The sequence below is a fragment of the Miniopterus schreibersii genome, assembly GCF_964146895.1.
Source record: "Miniopterus schreibersii genome assembly, chromosome: 8".
NCBI classification, from domain to species: domain Eukaryota; kingdom Metazoa; phylum Chordata; class Mammalia; order Chiroptera; family Miniopteridae; genus Miniopterus; species Miniopterus schreibersii.
The window spans coordinates 29,273,874-29,299,773 of record NC_138109.1 but is presented as its reverse complement, the minus strand read 5'-3'; the positions used below and the strand labels follow the sequence as shown (position 1 = coordinate 29,299,773).

At 38.6% G+C, this 25,900-nt stretch overlaps 1 protein-coding gene across 1 annotated transcript in view; it reads right to left on the bottom strand.

The window, feature by feature from the left end:
* Positions 1–1,683: 1,683 nt before the first annotated feature.
* The window catches only part of LOC308560188 (putative selection and upkeep of intraepithelial T-cells protein 1 homolog), a 134,406-nt gene continuing 110,189 nt past the window's right edge, over positions 1,684–25,900 (bottom strand). The window contains exons 5-11 of the mRNA XM_081143932.1: positions 21,179–21,256; positions 18,635–18,979; positions 17,296–17,577; positions 13,861–13,965; positions 7,523–7,624; positions 4,617–4,739; positions 1,684–2,145 (exon numbers count right to left, since the gene is read on the bottom strand). Coding sequence (XP_081000058.1) covers positions 2,135–2,145; positions 4,617–4,739; positions 7,523–7,624; positions 13,861–13,965; positions 17,296–17,577; positions 18,635–18,979; positions 21,179–21,251 — 1,041 coding nt within the window. The 5' untranslated portion in view covers positions 21,252–21,256 and the 3' untranslated portion in view covers positions 1,684–2,134. The remainder of the gene's footprint in view (positions 2,146–4,616; positions 4,740–7,522; positions 7,625–13,860; positions 13,966–17,295; positions 17,578–18,634; positions 18,980–21,178; positions 21,257–25,900) is intronic.

The following is a 25,900-nucleotide window of genomic DNA, read 5'->3' as shown; positions in this document are numbered from 1 at the left end:
TCAGGCAACAACATGGTCAACTTGGGGTGAAGCCCCTCTTCCTGGCTTGTAGGTAACTATAATCTCACTGTATGCTCTTATGATCTCTTCTTTGTGCACATCCAGAGAAAGAGAGAAAGAGCAAGTTCTCTTGTCTCTGCTTATACTAAGATTAATCCTATCGAAGTATGCTGAATCAACACTTCAGACTCCACAACTCATTTAACTCTGTCATTCAGTGAACTATATATAATGGTGTTCCTAGTTCTGATCCAACCATACAGATCTCACAGAGGAGCTTTTCAAATTACCAAGAACTTGGGAGAGAAGCAAGACAGCTTTAAAAACAAGCCACACTTACAAAAAATCTATTTCTTAGCTTTACTCACTGTCCCCCTGGTTTATTTTCTCTTATTTTCTAAGCCCAGAATGTTAACTATCTTAAAAGTCCAATTTAAACTCCAAATTCTGCAAAAATCTTTCTTTGAAGTGTTAGGTCCACAGCAAACTTTTCCTTCTCTGACATTTTGGATTAAGGTACAACAGTTCACCCTCTTAAAGTAACATGTAGACACAATTGCCTCAGATCATTTTGCACTGTGACAGACAATTGCACCATGTCTACATGTGTATACTTTATACTAGGTTATATATGTAGTCATCACAGAAATGCAAATTAAAGCCCTAATAAGATAGCATTACATGCCAACGAGAATGGTTATTACTTAAAACACTGACACCTATTATTATTATGTATTAGCAGTTATGTTTTCTGTTTAATTAGTATTAATGTAGTTATATAGCTATTGTTTTCCATTCCTTTACACTGAAATTGCTTTTATCATTAAATTTTAAGCATATATGTAATCAGGCTTCTCCAGAAAAATATACCCAGTAGAATATACTTTTTATACATATAAATACATTTTAAAAATTTATTACAGAAATTGACCCATGTGATTTGAAGAACAAGAAATCTCATGATCTGCCATTTTCTAGCTAAAATACCAGGAAAGCTGGTGGTATAATTCAGCACAAGTCTGAAGGCCTGAGGACCAGGGGAGCCAATGGTGTAACTCCCAGTTCAAGGCCAATGGCCTGAGAACCAGGAGCTCTGATGTCCAAGGACAGGAAAATATGGACATCCTAACCCAAAAAAAGAGAAAAAGAATTTCCTCTTTCTCCACCTTTTTGTTCCATGTGGGCCATCAGTGGATTAGATGATACCTGCCCACATTGGTGGGAGCCAGCTGTTTTACTCAGCCTACTGATTCGAATGCTAATCTCTTGCAGTATTATGCTCACAGACACAAGTGGACACATGAAATTTTACTTATTTATAAAAATAATTTTAATTGAATTCATTGGGGTGACATTGGTTAATAAAATAATATGGGTTTTAGGTGTACAATTCTATAATGCATCATCTGTACATTATATTGTGTGTTCACCACCCCAAGTCAAGTCTCTTTCCATCACCATTTGTAACCCTCTTTACCCTCTTCTATCTCCCCCATCTCCCTTTCCCTCTGGTAATCACTATACTATTGTCTGTGTCTATGAAGTGTTTTTATTTGTTTGTTTATTTGCTTAATCCCTTCATCTTTTTCACTCAGCCCTGCAACACCCCTCCCTTCTGACAGCTGTCAATCTGTTCTCTATCTATGAGTAAGTTGACACATAAAATTAACCATCACAGCCTATGTCTTGAAAATCAAACATTGTTTATTTTATAATTTATCCAGTTTCAGTCTTAGTTTAAAAATTAGAGATTTAAGTCCATTTAAATATCTGATTATGGAACATTGGGATTATTGCAGGAAAATATTTAGATCTTACAGTACATTTATTTGTTTATTAGCTTATCACTTTTTCTACATATAGATATTCCATTGCTTGATATTTTAGGTGCACTTACATTTGGCCTAGGTAATTTCTCATGTAAATTTGCAAGGAAAATATGTAAGAAATGAATATACTCAAAGACTACAAAATATCTATGAAAATGTTATTTGCTCTCACTCATTGCTAATTATTAGGCTTGGCACAAAAGTACAGGTCCTTGGTCCACAATGCCTTTTCCTCAAAGTTTTCATCATTGGTTCTACTGTCCTCAAGTGTCCTGTGTTTCAGATGAGTAGTCAGGTGTCCATTTTTATAAAGCATCTGTTAAGAAAGCAGTGAATGGTGTTACTAAAGGTATATGGATTCAAGTCTAATTATTAAGACATGAGGAAGAGTGTACATCAGAGGCTATGATGGTACTCACTGACATTCACAGGGCAATGAAGATCAAGATCAAAATCTACATCTTATAGACAGAACAAAATTGGAGAAAGAAAACAATGTATTTGATTGTAATGTTTTGTAGGGTTAAATTCTAGAGCAGAAGCCAGTATCAACAATCATTTTTCTGTAAATTACATGTGTCATTGAAGAAGCTTTGAGTGGATGAAGAAATACATACAGAGAAGCAAAGATATTGGCTTAACTCTCATGCAAGCCACAAAGTTTGAGAGCTGCCTACTCTAAGCCTGTAGTGCACCATTTAAATAAGGGATGGAGTCTCTCCCAAGACAGATTAGTTCAAATCCACATTGGGATAGTTAGAATATAGTTGTTAAAGAAATTAAATGATATGGTTTGGAAGTGAAATGTTGACTCAGATATCATAGCTATGACTCATTCCTTGCAGTTCAAGAAAAGGAAGCCTGGTGTCTTCACAATTGTTTGACTTAGAAAGAAGCCAGGACAAGACAAACACTTTAGCCCCTCTCAAAAAAGAAAACCCCTGAATCAAGAGCCTAGGGCATTAGTGGGTTTTGGACACCACCAAATTATGACCAATTTGGAATTTATCTGATTCTTTTTCAGACAGAAGGGAAAGCCCTGAGTAGTGGCAAGGAGGAGATATAATGAGCCTGTATTAGAATGAGCACAGCCCTTCTCTGGTCCTTATGCTGTTACTTCTGCTCTTTTCTGTTGACATGTGACTTACATGGAAATCTCTCACTGTTTTGATGGCTTGCTACCTCTCCCTGTACTTGTGCCTTCATTACCATCTCTGCCAGGAAGCAGAGCCTAATATAAACCTCTCTTGGGACAAACACACATGTGTCTGGTCTTTCATGCCCTTGTCCTAATTTTCTTTCTGATTGCTTGCCCTGTTTGGATGAGCCTTCCTTCACAACGGGAGTGGTAAAGTCAACAGGGCAAGTCTTTGTTGAACTTACTGATCTAAGTTATTTGGTGCCATTTTAATTCATGGTCTGAGGCTTAACTTAAATAGCAGTAGGACCAATCTCTACTTATTGAAGTTTAACTCTTTCTGGAGAGAGTTTTTAATACTAAGGAGTAGCAATTTCCCCAGCCACGTCTCTGTTCATCATTTGCCTTGGGATATTGTTGGTGTAGAAAGTAGATAGCAAATAACAAGATGCAAGCATTTGGATTCTGTAACTCTGCCAAAATGTCTTCACCTTTTTCTATTCCCAATACTAGAATGGGAAGAAAGGCTTACAAAAAAGACTAAAATTTAAGTATCTATGACCCATGTGGTGGGAAAAACTTCTAGAATTAAATACCAAACTCCAAGCAAAACGTGAAGTTTCAGTCGTGGAATTTTGTTTCTCAAAGTTTTTGAGGAAACTTTGTTTTTGTTTGTTTGTTTGTAAAAAATATATCTTTATTGATTTCAGAGAGAGGGAGAGGGAGAGATAGAAACATCAATGACGAGAGAGAGTCATTGATAGGCTACCTCCTGCAAAACCCCCACCGGGGATCAAGCCTACAACCCAGGCATATGCCCTGACCGGGAATTGAACCCCGATCTCCTGGATCATTGGTCAGTGCTCAGCCGCTGAGGCACTCCAGCTGGGCATTTCTTGAAGTTTTATTCACAGGCCTGGAAGGGCAGAGTATGAAGCTTAGATATGTTCTCCAATCTGCCTCACTATATAAGCCCCAGGTCCCTAAATGGACTGATTTATTAGTCCAAGACAAGTACAATGATAAAATTAAGTAGGGCTTGGAGTCACGGCATTCAAAAAGGTATAAAAATAAGTCTGCATTGGTTGCTCTAGCTCTTAGGCTATTGCATCTGCACCTTTTTTTTTTTTTTTGCTTATACTGACTCTCTCATGGGAATTGCTATGATATGGGTGGTATGGGACCCTCCCTATACATGTGCCTTCATTATCAAATCATAAGTTTTAGGTGAAGAAAGAGTTCCATCAAAGTGTCAAAGAGAACCTTTCTTGTGAATCTGCAGCAAACTTTCAAAAATGAACTAGTCAACAGCAAGACATGATTGGGCCCAGGTGTTTCTCTGGTGCCACATTACCATTAATGTAAATGGTAAAGCTGCCATTCCCACACTCCTGTGCCCTACTATCAGTGAAGGAGGATTTGGGAATGTAGTGGAATGAGCATTTAGCAAGGCATGAGGTAATCATTAAAATGCCCCCTTCTGCTTGCCGATGAAGAAAAGTGTGGATAACCCAAGGTGCCATTTTTTCCCTAGAGCTTATTTGACCCTATAACAGAAGTTTCAGAGTGCAGGCTAAACACGCAAGGGATTCGGGTGGAGGTACAGGTGATAATATCATCAGAGCTCCCACCCTCACTGCCTCACTTACTTTTCAGGGTAACAAGTAGACCAAAAATGAGCACGGTAAAAAATGCCATCAGCATCCCCAGGATCAGACACATATCCCACATCCAAGTGCCATAAAATGGGGCTAGACCATCCAAAATAGAGACTGTCAAAGAGAGGAAAATTTATAATTAATAGATATTTTTAAACAAAACCAACTAGAGACTGGAAAAGATGCACAAATAAAGAAAACATATCCCACTTAACAAGGGGAAGGGGGAGCATTGACAAAGGAAAATCCGCCTTTTAAGTCCTCATTTACTTGTGTTTTTTTCTGGGCCTAATTTGGGATAGCAATTCCAGGCTTTATGATGGGATAGACCTGGTAGTTCAGATGAGCCAAGGTTGCAAGGAATTTGGGCTGAGCCATGAGTGCAAATAGTGAGGCGTCTACACATGGATCCACAGGTAACTGAGAACACACTCTCATTTGTCTTCATACCCTTGGTTAGGAGCTGCAGAGGCAAAATGTTCTAGAAATGTCATAAAGATAATAAATTGGACGTATGATCATCTGGATAAAACAAAATTGTTTGTAATTGCAGCTCAGTGATGAAAGACAAAGTTTGAATATGCAATGGGTACTGGATATGATCACGATATTGAAGGAGCTCAAATTCAATCCACTTAAATAACAAATGGACAAAGATAAAGGAGCCATGATTACTAAATTCAAGTCTTTAAAATGGGGTTAGGCCGTCCAAAACAGAGACTGTCAAAGAGAGGAAACCCTAGAAGGACCAGACAAAAGTTAGAGATGGTAGTTTTCATTTCATTAATGCAAAACATGGTCACTAAAATGTAAGCTCCAGAAGGTCATGGCCTTTTAATTTTTTGTTCACTGTTGATTCCCAGTATTTAATAGTAGGCCCTTATTAATATGTGTTAAGTGAATTAGAGCTCTAAAGACAACATTCAGCAGAAACCAGAGACAGGCGCAAAACAATTTTAGGTATTTCCATTATGAGGCAGAATCTTATAAAACACCTATATACATTTCAAAAATTAAAAGAGACAAGCTAGAAAATACCTACAGGACAGAAAATAATTTTTAAAAATGTAACATGAGACATACCACATCTGAAAAAGTCTATCATGCAAGAAAAAATAAAGAGAAAAAATTGTAAATATATGGATACATATAAATAAATAATGCTATATAAAGCAATAATTAAAATAATCTCTTATGAGGTTTAAATAACAGAGAATTAAAATCTCCAACAACCATAGTATGTAACTCAACTGAGCTAAACATTATTAAGTTGCTCCAAGGTATTTTTTATCTTCCGAGAATATTTAAGGTATTAATTCACTTCAGACTTAATAAGTTATGTTTATGCTTTAATGTTCCCCTTGAAAAAAGTACATAATTAGATTTTAATTCTTTAATATATCTTGTCTAAAATTATTGTATTTAAGTAGGTCATTTATCTCTTTTGCTTATTGATATTTCACATCGCTAACATTATTTTGTGCCTATTTGAGCTTTCTGTTCTATCTGTACATTTCCATTCTTCTTTTATTTTTGTTTTATTGTGTATTTTTAATAACTTCATTTTCCTTTTCATAATTTTAATCATCCCACCTAATCATCCTTCCATCTGTTGCATAGTTGAGTCAGTTCTGTTGTTTATAAGCTACCTCATCTGTAGCTTTTGTTACAGCGTCCTGCGTGGACTGAGACATCAACTTTGCTATATTCTTTCTGTGTCTGCACCTGTGTCCAGGGCCAAGTGATGGGACAGCATGAAGAGAAATAGTCAACTGGGTTTTTTTGAGAACTTAAGAGGAGAAGACTATCTAATAGATTTACTTAGGTGTTTACCATTTTTCATACTCTTCCTTAACCCCTAATGTCCACATTTCTTTCTGCCATTATTTTCCTCTGTCTGAAGAATATCCTTTAGCAATGCTTCTTAGTAGTTCAAAAGTAACTTGAAAATAATGGTTGGTAGATAAATATAGATTCTTAATAGAGAGAGAGATAGATGTTGAAGCACAAATATTGTTATCAGAGAGTGGTTTATGACATTCAGATTTCCCCATATTGTTGGAAAAAGAATTCCATCTTATACATTCTTACACATTCTTAGTATTTTCTAGTTGACCCTGATGAGGCTGTCTTTTTGGCTCCTTTGTTTGTTTAGATTTCAGGCTTGGTTTTGTAACTGGAAGTGCAAATATATGTAATTGGCTTTATTTATGGCCAATTCAGAAATAGATTTGAAAAAGCCCTAGCAAAGAATAAAGTGGTCCTTTTGCTTACCTAGTCATTGTCTTATGTAAATACTTCCCAGTGACTGCAAATGAATGAAAGGTATTGCTAATTCTCAGATATTATCATAATAAGGTACATGATATAGTATAATCACAGTTCCAAATAGTATCTAAATATATAGGCAAGAGGGTAAAATGATAGTTTTCAATAGTCTTGAAAATGTATATGAAATAAAATAAGTAAAATTATGCTTTTAGATTTTTTCATTAATTTTTCAAAGGTCTATAACTCAAAGATGTTTTTGAATTGTGGCTTTAGAACCAAACTATAGATGCCATCAGTAATTGTGTTTTGTCAATGAATATCTGGACTTGATAATTTTGAATGAAATGTCTGTAAGATCTGGAGGAATTTATCTTTTCACTTGGTACACAAGCAACTATCACCATGAGTGATGACAGAAATACAGCCATCAGTACAGCTTAAAATGCTGGGCCTCTAACAGTTCAGGAAACAGAATGTGAAGACTCTCAGATGTCACCTAAACTCTGACTCCGACTCCTCCTGCTGCTCAAAGGTCACTCAGCTTAATCTAAATACCTCTTAGTGAAAAGGGCACCAGACAGAGAAGAGGTAACCTGAAAAAAAAACAGTTTTCTAGTTTCACTTACTTCTATTGTACACTTTCCAGTAGGTAGGAAAGATGCCAGCATATATCAGGAATGGCAAACACTGAAGCAATTTTCTAAGAATGGAGTTGTTGCCCTTTGTAACTGAAAAAGAGTAAAAGAGAAAAAGAATTAGGAAGGAGGACTTTAGGGATTGGAATAACAACAATCATGCTGAATACAGGAAACTTTTTTTAAGGTCTCATTGTCATGTCTACTCAGAGGTGTTCAAACTATGTCAGGGTTCAGGCATGAAAGGCAGGATTGTGGGTGTCAGAGCTCACAGTCATTCAGGCTGAGGACAGAGCAGGGTTAGGAAGAATGACCTCTTCTTACTTCTCCCCAAATTTAATCAGCCTGGAAAAAAGATTTAGAAAGAGTAAAGCCCTAGTCACTATAATTTGTGAATGCTTAAGGGTCTAAAGTTTATAGGCCCAACAAAGTGGTAGTTTTTGGAAACTCTGAGTTAGCTAAGGCAACAAAAGTGCCTTGGAAGCCAAGAATTTACGATGTAAAGGCCTGAAATTATAATGCAAGGCTCTTCTCCACAGCATCCTGTTAGTCAGACAATCTTTGCTAGAATACTTATTTTCTAGGGGGCTCACTACAGTGTGAGAAAGATCATTTCAAGGCTGGACAACTCTTCTTATTAAACCATGATTTCCTATATCAATCTAGGTTAAAGAAAAGATTCATTTACTGATTCATTTACATTCCTGGAGGAAAATGACAAAATTGTTGGCTAATTCTGAGACATATAATGTAAGGAAAATAACTATAAACACTTGGCTTAGAGTAGAGAAGATCCAGAAAAGAATGTGTGTTTTTTGTTTTTATTTTGTTTTTGTTCTTTGTTTTGTTTGTTTGTTTTTATTTTTTTTTTAATTATAGGTGACATACAACATTATAGTAGTTTCAGGAGTACAACATAATGATTAGATATTACATACCTTACAAAGTGAATACAGCAATGAGTCTAGTGCCCATCTGGCACCACACATAGTTATTACAATATAACTGACTGTATTCCCTAAACATACTTTACATCCCCATGGCTTTTTTTTTAATCCTCACTTGAGGATATGTTTATTGATTTTAGAGAGAGGAAGGGGGAGAGAGAGATAGAAAGAGAGAAACATCGATGTGAGAGAGAAACATCAATGGGTTGCCTCCCATATGTGTCCCAACCAGGGATTGAACTTTCAACCCGGTATGTGCCCTGACTGGGAATCAAACCCACAACCTTTTGATGTATGGGACAACGTTCCAACCAACTGAGCCACCAGGTCAGAACCCTGTGACTATTTTTATAATTAGCAGTTTGTACTTCTTAATTCCCTTCAAAATATGTCTTTAAAAATATGTCTTTTAAAAATATGTCTTTATTGATTTCAGAGAGAGGAAGGAAGATAAGGAAAGAGAGACAGAAACATCAATGATGAGAGAATCATTAATTGGCTGTCTCCTGTGTGCATCCCCTACTGGGGCTCAAGCAACCCAGGCATGTGTCCTGACCAGAAATCGAACTGCAATCTCCTGGATCATAGGTCAATGCTCAACCACTAAGCCATGCTGGCCAGGCTTCCTTCATTTTTTTCATCATCTCCCCACCCCATTCTGTCTGGCAACCATCAGTTTGTTCTCTGCATCTATAAGGTTGTTTCTGTTTTGTATTGTTTGTTCATTTATTCTGTTTTTAGATTCTACATGGATGGATCTAGGGGGTATTATGCTAAATAAAATAAGTCAGACAGAGGAGATTCCAGTCAAGATAGAGGTATAGAGAAATGTGATATTTGAGTCCTCCCATAACCACATCAAAGTACAACTAAACTACAGAACAACCATCATCTGGAACTGCCTGAAATCTAGCTAAACAGAAATCCTACAACTAAGGATATATAGAAGAAGCCACAAGAAGACTGGTAAGAGGCACAGAGACCCAGAACCAGCTGATCCCACACTGACATGTGGCAGATAAAAACAGGGAGGCATAACTCGGCCACGGAGAACCCCCTGAAGTGTGAGGGGTCCCAGCCCCACACCAGGCCCCCAGACTAGGGTTCCAGTGTCAGGAAGAGAAGTCCCTTAAACCAGTAGGGATTGTGGTCAAATGAGAGATAGGGCTGCTGGAGTCCCAAGTTTTTCTCTTAAAAGGCCCACAGCATGGACTTACTTGGACTCACTCGCTCTGAGTCCTATTGCTAGGGCATCAGGGACATACAGGAAAGAACTGAGTTGTCTGGCTTTGGGGCAAGAGCTGGAGGAGAAGTTTTCTCACAGACAGAAGTGCTAAGAGAGGCCCTTGTTCCTTTTCTGGGCCCTCTCCCTACATATCAGGCAGGTGAGCACCATATCTGAGTCTCACTCAACCTGGCTAACACAGCCCTGGTGATGCCGAGACTCTGTCCCACCCAATTTGCAGGCCCAACCCAAACTGTCTAGGCTTATGCTTCAGACTTTCCTAAATTCTCTCAAACAAGCAGCATCTGGCCTTGCCATGACACATTTCTCTCTCTAAGTGGCCCCAGGCCTGGCACTAGTGGCAGCTGGCCTTGGTTCATGATTTGGCCTCTCCTGGGCACCTCTAAGCATAAATAGCAGCCATCCTCTAAGCATAAATAGCAGCCATCCTCAGATCCCTTTGTAGCTGGGTAGCTCCAGGCAGAGAACAGGTGGTATCTGACCTTGGCTTGTACCTCCTGGGAGACCTCAGAGCCAACACGCTTGGTAAACAGCTTCAGACCATGTCGAAGCACCACCCAATCCCCTACACTAGGGATACAATCAAAGGGTGGACTCAGCGGCACCAGAGCCCTGCTGGAGTAAGTTTTCCTCTGTGGGGCTGGCCCCTAACAGCTGATCTTCCATACTGGTCACAGCCAGTTCTCATAGCCAAGAGGGCTCAGGAGTAAATCCTTCCAGTTGACAGCAATCAAGGCTTAACTGCAAGAGGAGGCTGTACACAGCCCACACAGGGGACACACTTGGAGTGCCCAGCTCAGGTGATCAGGGAGACTGTGCCACTGGACCCTACAGGAGACTTGCTACATAAGGCCACTCTACCAAGCCAGAGAGACATAGTAGCTCTACCTAATACATAGAAACAAACACAGGGAGGCAGCCAAAATGAGGAGACAAAGAAATATGTCTCAGATGAAAGAACAGAACAGAATTCCAGAAAAAGAACTAAACAAAATGGAGACAAGCAATCTACTAGATGCCAACTTCAGTACACTGGCTATAAGGATGCTCAGTGAACCTAGGGGAAGAGTAGATGAACCTAGTGAGAACTTCAACAAAGAGACAGGAAACATAAAAATGGACATTAAAAAAACATTAAAAAGTACCAGTCAGAAATGAAGAATACACTAACTCAAATGAAGAATACATTATAGGGAATCAACAGTGGAATAGATGTAGCAGAGGATCAAATCAGAGATTTGGATGGTAAGAGAGCAGAAAATACACAAACGGAACAGGAAGAAAAGAGGATAGTATAAGGAGTCTCTGGGACAACTTCAAGCATATTGACAGTCATCATGGTGGTGGCAGAAATAGAAGAGGAAGAACAAGGAATTGAAAACCTATGTGAAAAAAAATAATGACAGAAAACTTCCTAACCTAGAGACAGAAATAGACATACAAGTCCAGGAAGCCAGAGAGTCCCAAACAAGGTGAACCCAAAGAGGCCCACACCAAGACACATTATAATTAAAATGCCAAAAGTTAAAGACCAAGAAAGAATCTTAAAAGCAGCAAGAGAAAAACAGTTAGTTACCTACCAGGGAACTCCCATAAGACTGTCAGCTGATTTCTCAACAGAAACTTTGCAACTTTGCAGGCCAGAAGGGAGTGGCAAGAAATATTCAAGGTAGTGAAAAGCAAGGTCCTACAACTAAGATTACTCTACCCAGCAAAGCTATCATTTAGAATCAAAGGACAGATAAAGAGCTTCCCAGGCAAAGAAAAACTAAAGGAGTTCATCACCACCAAACCAGTATTATAAGAAATGTTAAAGAGTCTTCTTTAAGAGGAAGAAAAAGAAAAGATAAAAAATATGAATAATAAAGTTGCAATAAATACACATCTATGAATAACTACTTTATTTTTTTATTATTATTTTTTTTAATATATCTTTATTGATTTCAGAGAGAGGAAAGGAGAAAGAGAGAGAGAGAGAGAAACATCAATGATGAGAGAGTCATTGATCGAGCCCACAACCCGGGCATGTGCCCTGATAGGGAATTGAACCCCAATCGCCTGGATCCCAGGTTGACACTCAACCGCTGAGCCACGCCTGGCTGGGCGAATAACTACTTTAAATGCAAATGGATTAAATGCTCCAATCAAAAGACATATGGAGGTTGAATGGATAACAAAACAAGACCCTTACATATGCTGTCTAAAAGATACTCACTTCAGATGGAAAGACACACACAGGCTATAAGTAAAGGGGTAAAGAAAGATATTTCATGAAAATGGAAATAAACAAACAAAAACTGGCATAGCAATGCTTATACCAGACAAAATAGATCTAAAAAAACAAAATAAACAAACAAGCAGAGCAGAAATAAACTCATAGATACAGAAAATATTTTGATGGTCGCCAGACGGGAAGGGGGTTAGGGAAAAGGGTGAAGGGATTAAGAAGTACAAATTGGTAGTTACAGAATAGTCACAGGGATGCAAAGTACAGCATGTGAAATATAGTCAATAATATTGTAATAACTATGTTTGGTGTCAGACGGGTACTAGATTTATCAGGGTGATCCCTTAGTAAGTTATATAACGTCTAAACATTGGGTTGTACACCTACTAATATAATATTGCATGTTAACTGTAATTGAAAAATAAAAATAATTTAAAGTAAAAGAAATGTCAGGCAGTGAAAGACAAATACTATATGTTTATTTAAATCAACAAATACCAGCAATTACTAACAAGAAAGTTCAAAAGGGAAGAATTTTCTCACATTACATTACAAATGAGGTCTATGAAGGCATATACTTTGGGCTCCTTCCCCCCTTACTGTATTACCAGTATCTAGAACAGTAGCTAGTATCTAGGAGATGCTCAATATAAATTTGTTGAATAAATTAATAAATAAGTCAAACTGTCTAATGAGTTAGTGACCTCCCCATCACTGCAGGAATGCAAGGATGGTCTTGATACCCATATACAACATGAAGAGTATGATGATTGAAGCAAAGTGGTCAGCATTTAAAACATCTAGGTTCCAATCCTGGCTCTATATGTATAGGTTGTTTTAGCTTGAACAATTCACCTAAAAACTCTGATCCTTAATTTCTTCATCTAAAAATTTGAAAATAAATAGAACATACCATGTAAGATTGTTTGGATAAGTTAGTAAGATATTTACAACAAATTTTTTATCACATCTGCGGGCACAAGATAAATACTAATTCAAAGTTATAGAGGTCTTTATAAATTGGGTAGAGGGCTGAGCAACTCAAGTTATCCACTCTCTTTTAGACTTACATTTCCTGAACCATAGATAAATCTCATTTTTATGAGACCTCTCAAAAAGCACTTTGTTGAGTGAATTGTATGTATGTCACTATAGATTAAATAATCTCCTAAAATCTCCCAGTCCCTCTCTTCCTCAATCCAGAAGAGCCTGGGATATATGACAGCTCTTTTGTTTCAGGAAATATTCTATATGTCAAGTATTTGATGTCAGAATTTGTCACTTCGGTTATTCATCTTGCACAGCCTGAAGTTCCTAAGGTCAAGTACTTAAGGAGTTGTTCTCAAATGTATATGATACCTACTCTGCCCTATGCTCTCAATTCCTTGAAATTAAGGCTCCATTTCCTACTTCTAATGGGGAAGAAAGAGAATATATTTAGGTTAGTTTCACAGGAAGAGCAAAAGCAGAATTACAAGGAGATTCAGGAGGACCAGAGGAGATTCAGGAGAGGAGATTCAGGAGGACCAATAACCTGGATATTAGTTCATTTATTTTTCTCTTATTATCAAAGTTAAATATTCTGAACAATCTGAGTGGGAAGTCTCACTATCCATGGTTGCCTGTGGGAGAGGACAGAGTTACTATGATTGAGATTCCAAGTGTTGGGAAATAAGCAGCGATGGCTCTGAGAGGGTCAGGAGATCTTGGAAGTAACAGACACTATAGCAGCAGCAGTGCCTGAGCCCTGGAGAGCCACACAAGGAGAGAGAAGGGTAGTGTAACCTGAGCCATAACTAAGGACACTGAGACCTTCTTTGGCAAATATAGCGGTGGGATACATTCAGATGTGCAAGTTCACACATTTTGTATAAACCTTCTCTGAGCATTTAATATCTGAATGAAATACCTTGTAATCTCAAATGCAGAAGAAAATGACAAATGGCTAAATATACCAGGAGACACAAATGTATATTGATTCCTTTGACCGTATACTTCGATGTTAACAGGATATCTGAAAGAGAGAACAAAAAGAAAGTCTTGATGAGTAGGGCAGCAGGATCACAAGACTCCATTGGGCATGGAATATTGTTAAGGAAGCAGGACCCCCACTGATGGCCCCCATTACACTCTGTATTGTGTACTCTGGGCTCAGATGAGGGCTACTGGCCAATGTAGCTGGACTAGGGGAAAGACCAGGATTTGGGAGTTACCGGGCAAGGATGGAACAGCACTGAATGGAGAAATAACTTTCTACTTCTTTTCTTACATTCCAGGGGACAAATCTATGAGATGAGGGAAATTACAGGGCAGGATCCTGGGCACCACAATATATGGTAGATTTGGGGAAGCCAATGGGTGTGGAGTTGGGTCAGAAGTGGCCCTGGTAAAATTTTAGAAAGTTTTTTTAAAAAATGTAAGAGCTCTGAAACTCCAGAAATAAAACTGCAAAAGTTTTCTGACATTCAGTGTTTAAATTCCCTGTAGGTTAGGATCAACATGACAGAAAAACCCTCCCAGGAGTAAACACCCAATATCCTAATGAAAATATTTATTTTTAAAAAGTAACAAATTTCAGAGTCGTGATAGAGCAAGGAACTCCTCAAACTTCTCAAAGTTCAGAAAATAGGGAAAGTGCAGTTATCAGCATTTGCTCTATCGTTACTACCAATCACTGGTGATTTGGGTTTAAAAAGCCTTGTGTATGAGACATTGTGAAAAGAGACAAATATTATTATTTCCCAGAGAATGAAGAGGGTGAACTTGGAGACCGACAGACAAACAAACAAACTAGAGAAGCATACAGGCAATACCTCCATTTAGTGTAATTTTCAGATGCAGAGCACAAAATAAATATCTTAATGTAGTAAATTTTAAAATTTTTAAATTTTAAAGTGAAGCAGGCTACCCCAGGGGTTTGGCACCAAACTACTGGAATTTGAGGGAGTCGTGGATTTTAGGAACGACAGAAAATAACATGTATAAATAACAGTTCGGTTGTCAAGGCAGCTCACTCACTCCTTCCTTTGCTATCACCGGGACTGAATTTGCTCTTTCATTTCATGAAAGGCTTTCAGTCAAATAAAAAAATCAACAAGAAAAGGACATGGGACCCAAGGTTCTACATTTAAACTTCACCTTCCACAACACTGAATAGGTAAGTCAGTCCAAGATTCCTCGGACTGTAAATGTGGGATTGAAAGGGAAATCAGCCCTGGCCGCTTTGGCTGAGTGGTTAGAGCATCCGCCCTCAGACTGACAGGTCCTGGGTTCAATTCTGGCCAAGGGCATGTGTACCTCGGTTGCAGGCTTGATCTGTGGCCCTGGTTGGGGCATGTGTGGGAGGCAACCAATCAATGTGTCTCTCTCACATCCATGTTTCTCTCTCTCCCACTCTCTCTGAAAGGCAAAGGAAAAAGTATGCTCGTGTGAGGAAGGGGGGGGAGGGAGGGGGGGGGAGGGGGAGGGGGAGGGGGGGGAGGGGGAGGGGGGGAGGGGGAGGGGGAGGGGGAGGGGGGAGGGGGAGGGGGAGGGGGGAGGGGGAACCCAAAATAAGTCTCTCATGAAGCGAAACAGAAGATTGAAATTGTGAGTTGACTAAGGGAGTTGATTTTTAATTACAAAGAGACCTAAGCACGGGAAGTGAAGTTTTGAGAAACAGGAGGAAAGGGCTTCCAAGATTTATTTATCACCTTCCTAATTATACTTCCATGACTATGAAGAAAAAGGATATTTTGTAATTCCCTGATACTAAGCTTCTGTGAACTGGACCTAGTTAAACAGTTTCCTTCTGTTTAGGAGTACTCTAACAGCAAGGCTAAAATTGGTCTGAGATCACATCCGGAGACCCTCTGGTAGTTACTGTTGATGCCCCTCAGAGAATGTCCTCTCTTTCTTCTTTTTAGCAGTAGCTCCCCTTGAGAAATAAAACCAAAATAATTCCCTGTCCCTATGTTAAGCAATACCAGAACCAATCAATTTCCTGTTCTTGTGGTAAAGAACTTTGGTGCTAGGCATCTTTCCTGTCTAGTCAACTGACAGTGAACAACAATAAGCTGGCTACTAGCTCCAGGAAATACACGTTCCTGGGAGATAAGACTGTGAGTCAACTAAAATAGTTTATTCAACAAAACGAATGATGTGCTCATCAAGATTTACTTCAAGACCTTCATCTTGCTATGATCACCACTCCAAAGTTATATTATAAACTACAAATTCTTACTAGTTTCTAACCTTGCAAGGCCTACTTTGAAATCATCCAGTAGAGGCTCTAAAACTATAAATATCCTCCCTTAATTACCCATTTTAATACTAATACTCTGCCAAGATGATGTTCTCTCTTATGGCATTAGGTCTAATAAACTTCGTTTTGCTTGATCAACAGGTTTTCAAGATCTTTAAGGGGACTAATGGTCAACAATCCACATGAACCTGAGTGTTTGCATTACCTCAAGTACAGCCATATGAACTATCTGACTATTTCTATTGTGTTTGAACTGCTGACAGGGGCAGTGTTTTTGCATAACAGTTGAGCTGTTATCCTACCTAAAATGGACCCTTTCACTCTGCCTACCTCTTGTCCTTTCCATTCACCTTTATTTGTCTTGGGACTACACCTAGTCACAGGCTGATGCACAAAGGACACAATTCTTACAGTGTTGGCCTCCAGCACCTCTGATCACAACCACCCTTTACCAGAGAAAAATAGACTTGGATAATGGATGAGGAATTGGGCTCTAATTCTGGATATATCACTTATTGGTTGCTGAATCTTTAGTAACTGACTTTTCTACATGTCTATTTCTTCACAAGGTAGTAATAGAGTCCACCTGTGACATCCATAATTTTTAAATCAGTCTTAATTCTGGATATTGCTTTATGTCTTGTAAAGCCTACTTGCAATATTTTTTTTCCAAATTAAAAAAAATGTATGTTACCATCTCTAAATGAGAAAAATCAATGGTCTTGAAGGTTAGTTACATGGCATCCAAGTTCACAAAGCTAGAAATAGTGCATCTATCAGTCAAATAATATATAACTTTTAAACTAGAAATAGTGGATCTAGCTGTCAAATGACATACAACTTTTGATGTCGTGAGATGCTAAACAGAATAAGGGCTCTTTCTCTCATTATTGCAATACCTTCCATTTTTAAGAACAGGCCCCTTAGCATCTGATATTTTCCTTGTTTCCAGACACTTAATAAGGTTTAAATATTACATGTCTACAGCAATTCACTGTTTATAAAGCAATTCCACATTTATTATTCACCAAATTTTCTCTTTATTTTGTCACACCGATGAAAACCATTCTTCCTTGATAGAACCAAGCCATAGGTACTCACCTGGCAGGACAATACTTGCTCTTTTCTCTTGACCAGAAACTAGGTTAATAAAGCAGCAAGTGACAGGGCCATGGGTACTGTTTTTGAGAAGAACACTCATCTTCAGGTGCAATAATCCATCTCCATCCTCAGAGAAGATTTTTGATGAGGCTGGAATTACATTCCCTCTGCTGTCTCTCCACTCCATCTTGGCTTGCGGGAACCACCCTGATGAGTTACACTCCACCATTAACCCTTCTGTGTCAGAAGCCTGAACATTAATCTGTATACCCGCGCCTACAGCTGGAGGAAGGGAGAGAAGTGACATTAATTATTGATGTGGACTCAAGAATTTAAGAAGTAAATGTTTCTTTTCACTCCCTGTGGGCAAAAGAATATGCCATAACTTTGATAGCGATGACCACAAATAGGCCAGGGGTAGCACTCCTGTCCACACCCAAGCTAGCAGGACACCAAAGGTATTAACCACAGAAGAAATGATTGATAAATTAGACTTCATGACAGTTAATTTTTATTTGTCAAAACACAACATACAGAAGGTAAAAAAAAAAAAAAAAAAAAAAAGCATAAGATATCTGAGAAAAGAGTGAGTCCAGGATACATTTTTTAAATATTGTAAATAAAGACAGGTAAATATAAATTGATCCAATCATTTTGGTGGATAGTTGCCAAAGTAATGTGAAGATATTTGTACACAATGGCCTAGCAACTTAACTGCTAGCTATATATCCTAAAATAACTCTTGCACACAAATATTATAGTCTAACATGGGAACAGAAACTTATCTACTATCTTAATGTCCACTGATATGGGAATACGTAAATTCAATAGTTATATATTTATGGGGTGGAATACTATACTATAGTTAAAGGATGGACTGTATCTACTTGAATAATCATGGATTGATATAAAAAATAAAATACTAAGAGTCTAATCAGTTCAATAGAATATGTCGAATGATATTATTGTGCAAAATTTTAAGAGACACAAAATAATACTGCCTACTTTTCTGAATGCCTATATGTAAACCAACAGAGACAATATGAGTTTAACAGCTCCTGCTTAGAAAATAAAAAAGGTAAATGGCACCATTGATGAGTACAAAGGTGACTTTCATTTGATCGGAATTAAATATGATAAACTGCTAACCAAGTATCTAAGTTGTTATATTATTCTATGTATTTTTCTATACGTTATATTATTTCATTATATTTAAAAGTTATAATTTTTTTTTAAATGCCCTGCAATCTTTTCCTTATGGCCCAGCATTCATGAATTCTGGATCCTGGGTGCAGAGTAGCACGACCTAGGACACCTGGAGATGACTCCTCTGTCCTACCTGCTACCTTCAGATCCACGACGGCCTCTTCGGAGGCGTCACCATCTTTAAAGAAACAGTAGTACTGCCCTTCGTCAAAAACGCTGGTATTGTGGATTCTGAGGGTCATCTTGCCGTCCCGCAGGGCGTCCTTCAGGAGCACTGTGTGATTTGTATAGTTCTGAGGGCTTTTTCCAGAGAGTTCTTTCTCTTTGCTGTGCGCGTAAAGCGGCTGGTAGTGGTCGCGGTACCAGCCCACCTGCATGTGCTCCGCGCTCCGCGGGGGAAACAGCTGGCAGCTGAGCTCGGCGCGCTCGCCCACCGGCGCCACCTGGCGGCTCCTGGAGCTGCGCACGGAGAACCGCTCTGGGGAGGAAGGCGGAGACCAGGGCTTCAGTCTGAGGGCCACGGGGACTGCCTCACCCACCCCCTCGGCTCCAGACACGCTGGCCTGTTTTCTGGTTCTTGATGCCAAGTCCTTTCTGAGAACTTGACTCTCAGAGGTGTCTTCACTCTGACAGCAGCACTCCAGTCTCTGTCCCATTATCTCTCAGGTCCTAACTAAGTGGCAACTGCTTAGAGAAATTCCGTGTGACTACCCACTTATCATCTCCCCTACTCAAACCTAGACAGGTCTTCAGAGCACAACTACCTGATATTTTTAATTTCTGTCTTTGTTTTCTCTCATGGCCCACTACTACGTGAGTCATGCGGCAGCAGGGTTCTTTCTGTCTTACCCCCTTTTGAAATAACCTTTACTATCCCCAGTGCATAAAACGTTGCCTGTTTACGCACCCTGTAAACGCTTCACAAAGGAATGGAAGATGCTCCTGTTGTCTAGAGGTGGGGTGTGGACCACTATTGTGTTTTTTTTTGTGTTTTTTTTTTTAAATATATCTTTATTGATTTCAGAGAGAGAAAAAGAGAGGGAGAGAGAGAGACAGAAACACCAATGACAAGAGAGTCATTGATCGGCTGCCTAGCCCACAACCTGGGCATGTGCCCTGACTGGGAATCGAACCCCCAATCGCCTGGATCCTAGGTCGATGCTCAACCGCTGAGCCACACCCGGCCGGGTGACCACTGTTGTTGAGTAATATCCTTTACTTATCAAATACACAGCTGCCTTTTTCACCATCCATTTTTGGTGGGTTAAAGGTGGCCACAGAGTTTCTGATGCTCCTCCCATGAAGAGCAGGGCTCTATTCCCCTCCTCGTGAAACTGTTCCGAGACTGCTTTGCTCAGTAGAATATGGGCAGAAAATGACCGGCAATAATTTCTAAGTCTTAAGAAATGAGCAGCTCTTTCTTTTCTTTTCTTTTCTTTTTTGTAACACTCTCTGGAAGCCATGAGCTGCCAAAATGAAGTCTGACTATCCCAAGTCCACCACTGCAGAAAGGCCATGTGTTGACAGGCCATTTGATAATCCCAGCCGATGCCAGCCTCCAGCTACCCCATCAGAGTGCTGTATGTGAATGAAGCCACCTTGGGCTCTTCAGACCATCCTGCCCCCAGCTGAATACACCAAGTGACCTCAGTCTGTGTCACGTGGAACAGAAGAGTGCCCTGGTTAGAATTCCTGACCCACAAACTGAAAATATAATAAAATGGTGGTTGTTTTAAATCACTCATTTGGGGGATAACTTGTTGTGAAGCTATGGGCGACTATCACACAGCTCCTCCCACACTGAGTTTTTGGTCCTTTCAACCACGCCCAATTCACTCCTGCTCTGCCAACAATGTTTCTCCTTCTCACTATAAGGAATCTGAATGGTCAGACTTAAGGTTCTCTGCAGTAAGAAAAGTTCGTGGACAGATCCAGCTGACACCAACTTCTTTATCTGTGGTCCTACTAAACGTATAATACTAAACTAAACATATAGCCACATAAATGATCATGGTTTGTTCTTGAATATGAGGGACATATTCATTAGGATTTACCAGTGAGAATTTAAGCCTCCTGGGGGAGATGGGAGACATTTATCTGTCTTGTCTCCTAGGCACATCATTGGAGCACTGCGGCATGGAGCTGGGGCTAGAAAGACAGTCACTAAAATAACATTTTTTCTTCTTCTTTTTTTAAAATTTATCTTTATGGTTGAAAGTATTACAGATGTTCCCCTTTTCCCCTCATTGATCTCCTCTACCTCGTATCCACCCCACCCCCAGGCCTTCCCCAGACCAATGTCTATATCCATGGGTTATGCTTATAAACATATAAGTTCTTTGATTAATCTCTCCCCACTCACTCCCCCACCCCCACCTTCCCTCTGAGATTTGTCAGTCCGTTCCATGCTTCCATGTCTCTGGATCTATTTTGTTCTTCAGTTTATTTTGCTCATTAAATTCCACATATAAGTGAAATCATGTGATATTTGTCTTTCTCTGACTGGCTTATTTCACTTAGCGTAATACTCTCCAGGTCCCCCAATGCTGTCTCAAAGGATAAGAGATCCTTCTTTTTCACAGCTGCATACTATTCCATGGTGTAAATGTACCACATCTTTTTATCCACTCATCTTTATCGATGTGAGACACCATGAAAAATAAATAGATATCCTTACCTGAGGTGGCCCCCATCTGTGAGAGAAGAATGGTCATAAAGTATCCAGATACACAGGAAAGTGAAGGCACCATCACACCTAGAAAATGAAATGGCAGTTGTGGGATCAGGCAGCAAGAATCATGGACACACACACACACACAGAGATAATTTTGAAACCCTGCCTTTTGAGAGATTCCCCTTGATGTGCAACCAAATGACTTAGTCAAACAACAAATATCAGACCCATTGAGATAACCTTTTTCTCTTTCCTTCCTGTGTTTACTGTGGCTCATTGCCTTCCTTAGCTTACTATTCTGAAGGGCAGCTGTGGCAGACAAGAGCATAAAGGTATATAGAACCCAGCTATGCACATCCCTACACTCACTCGGTCCCTTGGCCTGGGCCACCTGCTCATTGGAGAGCCCTGGCTGCTGCTTCTGATATGGCCTCATTTCCTACAGGGAGCATCGTGTGCCTCTCCTCTGGGGGATAGGCCAGCTTTAGCCAGACATTGATAAGATCACTGTTATGGGCAGGGTCTGACAAGCCTGAGTCTGTGGAATTTCTGGCCTCGCTCACTACTTCTGCATTCGAAGGAAATGCCACATCAGGGAGGTGGGATCTAGATTCATCATAGCTGCCCAGAAGGCCTGAGTAAAAACACTCATGTGTGAAGGAGTGCTAACATGTAATAGGAATAAGCACTCAGATAATGCCACTCCTTTCTTGCTTTATTTCCTAATTTCCCCCCTTACTTTTGCTGCCTAAACTGCAACTTCCCTCCAATAAACTCTTAGTAATAATAAGTTTGGGCTGTTTTTCTAAGAATCTTACTTAGAAAAACAAAGACACCGCTAAGATATGGAGATAGGTATAAGCATGCTGGATTGAGGGACATACATTTGGTTTCACATATTCAACAGTTAAGCAAAGTCAGGTTCATGAAGGACCTCAATTATGCCAATAAATAAAATATTAGATTTTACCTGCTAGAACATGGAGTACTTACATGCAAATATAAATAGTGTGATTCCATTTTGAGATTTGTATTTTATAATACAAGAATATAAAATAATGTATCAAAGGAGAGAAAAGTTGCAGGTCGGATGTCTCTTGCAGTGGTTTAATCTATTGTTATTTTTTAATGCAAATATGTTATAAATACTATTTATACCTATTCAATATTTATCTTTATCTTTCAGGTTTTCTTAAACAAGATCAAAGAAGACCAGAGGCAAATAGTTCAAGACTGGTAGGTCAGCTTCTCGAGATTGTTAAAGACCTAGGTTCCTTCCAGATATTCTAGATATATTCTCCTCACACTCCCTTAAACACATATGCACCAAGGAATGCCAGTGTGCAACAGCTTATTTTTCCAGTCTAAGATGTAGGCACATCCCCTCACAAGAAAAATATGAAGGTGGCAACCTCACCCTGTATGCAGAACTTTGCTCAAACTCATTTTTACCATCAGGCCTCAACAACAATTCTCAAGAGAGCACAAGTTTTTACTTGACTTGCCTCTCCTTGAAAATAGAGCATGAAACACTGTTGTTTATTATGTATCATAAGATCTGAATCATTTAAATTTCCTATGATGAAAAAATTACAGTAAAGTGTCTTAAGAATATTATATCTGGGAAGATTATAGATCATGGTTATAGTCTTTGAAAATGGAAATAGGAAGGATTGTCTTTATGTTGATAAAGGCTACCTATAGACATCTCCATAAAAAGTGTATTTAACAAGGAAACAGTTTTGGAATCCTGCTTTTTAAGTCTAAGTAGTTAAAGTTTTTATCTAACACAATAAGAAAATAAAGATGTAGCATAAGTATTAGAAATGTAGCACAAGTATTAGAAATGAAGAAGAAAAATGCATAAATGTGGATGATACAATTTACATAGTGATAAGACAATGGGCATATAAAATAAACTTTTAAGCTAGTACTCTTTTTCTACAGCTTAAGTAAATTTAAATAATATGTGAGATCTTTTTGGAGCTTTAAAAATATTTTTACATACCTAAATAATTGGATAGCTACATAATGTTCAGGGAGGAGAAAATATTAACATTTTAAAGATAAACTACCTCATATACAGATTCATTGCAGCTCTAACACAGTGCTAACAGAATATTAGAAATAACAGAATAGTTTAATCTCAAAATTATGTGAAGGAATTAATGTTTACTAATAGCTAAGATAATTATAGAACAAAGTTTTTTTAATTCACTCTACCAGATGTTAATAAAGCTATAATAAAAGAAAATACACACACGCGTGCGCACACACACACACAGTGGACTTGGTGCTAGAAATCACAAATCCAAACGAAATTGAATAGAGTCCAAAAAACTAAGCTGTGGTATTTGATGTATGTGGTATAAGCTGGTCTTTCTCCATTTGTCCCCTCCAATCCACTCGCCCTTATTTTCTTTATTCTGTAGCTTGCAAAACTGATTTCTACCAAGCCAACCATCTGGGGTCCCTCCCCTTCTCACCTACAGGAGGCCTCGGCGGGAAACTAAAGACTGGGAAGAGAAAGAGGCCCGACTACCTCTTTCTTGCTGCCTCTCATTTCGGCCCCCACTTCAGTCAACAGGCTCATTCTCCACAACTCCAGTTCCGGCTCATGGCCCATCACCCAAGGTTCTGGATTTCTCAGGCTTTGGCAACACTCTTTTGTCCTTTGTTGTTCACGATGAGGAGAGATAACTCATCCTTAGCCAGACCTTGAGGGTCTTGTTAGCTCACTTAATTCCAGTTACTCTTGAATGAACATTTTCTTCATTTGATTATCTCCAGAATTTCATCTGAATCTGCCTTTCTTCCCTCCCTCCCTCCCTCCCTTCCTTCCTGAGCTCTGCCACTAAGAGGGCCTAGGAGTACTAGCACTTCAGTAGCATTGAGTATTTCTAACACCCATTTCTTGGTCTTTAAATACCACTTCACTCTCAATGGAACCACAATTTTTTAGATAAATAACTAATTTGAGGGGCATAGTGTAAAAACAAAAAACAAGATGAGCTTGAAATTAGGATATGATGGGGACACAGAATTCAGGACTCCCACTGGCTAACCTGGGGCAATTTGAGCTTCAAAGTAGATAATACAGTAATGGATTATATCTGTTGAATAAAATAGAAACCCATGAGTTCAAACTTATATAAATGTATAAGTAAATAAATAAATACATAAATACATAAAATTTTTCTTAGAGTAGCATACCAACTAATAAATAAGAATTAGAAAATCACTTATTTCAACCCTCATAATAATTAATTTGACAAGTCACCTTAAAGAATACTAAAACTAGCAAGTGAAAGTAAAAAGAGAAATGAGATTTTACATAATCTCAAATAATATCCCCCACAAAACAGTTATTAATAAAAATGAAGGAAATGTATAAAATATATTTTTACAATGGAGAAATATGGCAGACAAACATTTTAATCAAGTGATCAAAGTTCCTACCAGAAATAGGATAAAGCAACATCATGTCCCACCAGTCATAATACAATAAGAATAACATAGTGCTAATTATGTTGTATTTCAGTCTAAAATTATTAACTTGAGTCTAATTAAGAAATTAATTTGATGAGTGTTCTACAAAATGAATGTCCTATAATTGTCAAAAATGCCTAGCTCATTAAAGTGAAAGAAAATTTAGGAACTTTTCCAGATTTAAGAAGACTAAAGAGACCTGAAAAGTAGACACTATGCATAATCTTGGGTTGGATTTTTTTGCTAAAAAGAATTTTATTGGAACAAATAATAAAACTTTTATGGAGTCTCTGGGCATATTGATTCTTCATAGTATTCTTGAAACATTGATGAAAGTTGAAAATTGTTTCAAATTTTAGGTAATAAGAGACCATTATTCTCACCCTAAAAATTACAATGTTGACAAACTATGGAATTATAGCTTTTTAAACCCCACAAGAGAGCTAAGAACTCAAAGAAACCTATGAACTAACTTCCAAAAAATAAAATTAAAAACTTCCTAGGTGAAAAGAGACCTAGTAAAGCATAATAAGCTAAACTTTTAACAGTCAAATGTGGGCCAAGCTGATAGATTAGAATAGCTCTTGCCACAGATCAAGTCTGTATACAACACCAATTCTTTCCCATGGGAATTCAATTAGTGCATAAGAATAATATGCTAAAGACTGGGGACAGGGCATAAGAAGTGAGAGAGAGATCCCCTGAGGCATGCAGGATGTCCCTCAAGTACAAGATAGTGGTTACTGAAAATTGAGGGAAAGGTAGAAAATATGAGAGAAATTCTTCCTAGAGACTCATCAGTAGTGTTGCATTGGCCTCTTAACAACTTGGGGCAAGGAAAGAGGGCAATGAAAGATCTCTTAAGAAATGGAACTAAATTATGACCAAAGAGCAAAAAGAATTCCCCAGTGAACCAAAAAGCTGGCAGTTGGAATGTAAAGCAGAGAAAGATCTCTCAGAGATCATGAAGATGAAAACTGGGTTGCAGAGCATAAAGATATATTGTACAACTTGCTCCCAAGCTCCTTTTAAAGGAAATTCCTGATCCCATGCCCAAAGCACTTCAAGTAAGACGTGAAACTGAATGAAACAAAAGCTGAAATTGCCATGATGCAACTCAACTACAAATTAGATTAATTTGGTGCCCCATATTAGAAGACTGACAAAAGAAGGAACATATCTTTTGATGATTAGAATTAGTATTCAGTATTTAGAATTAGCATATCATTGTCTGAC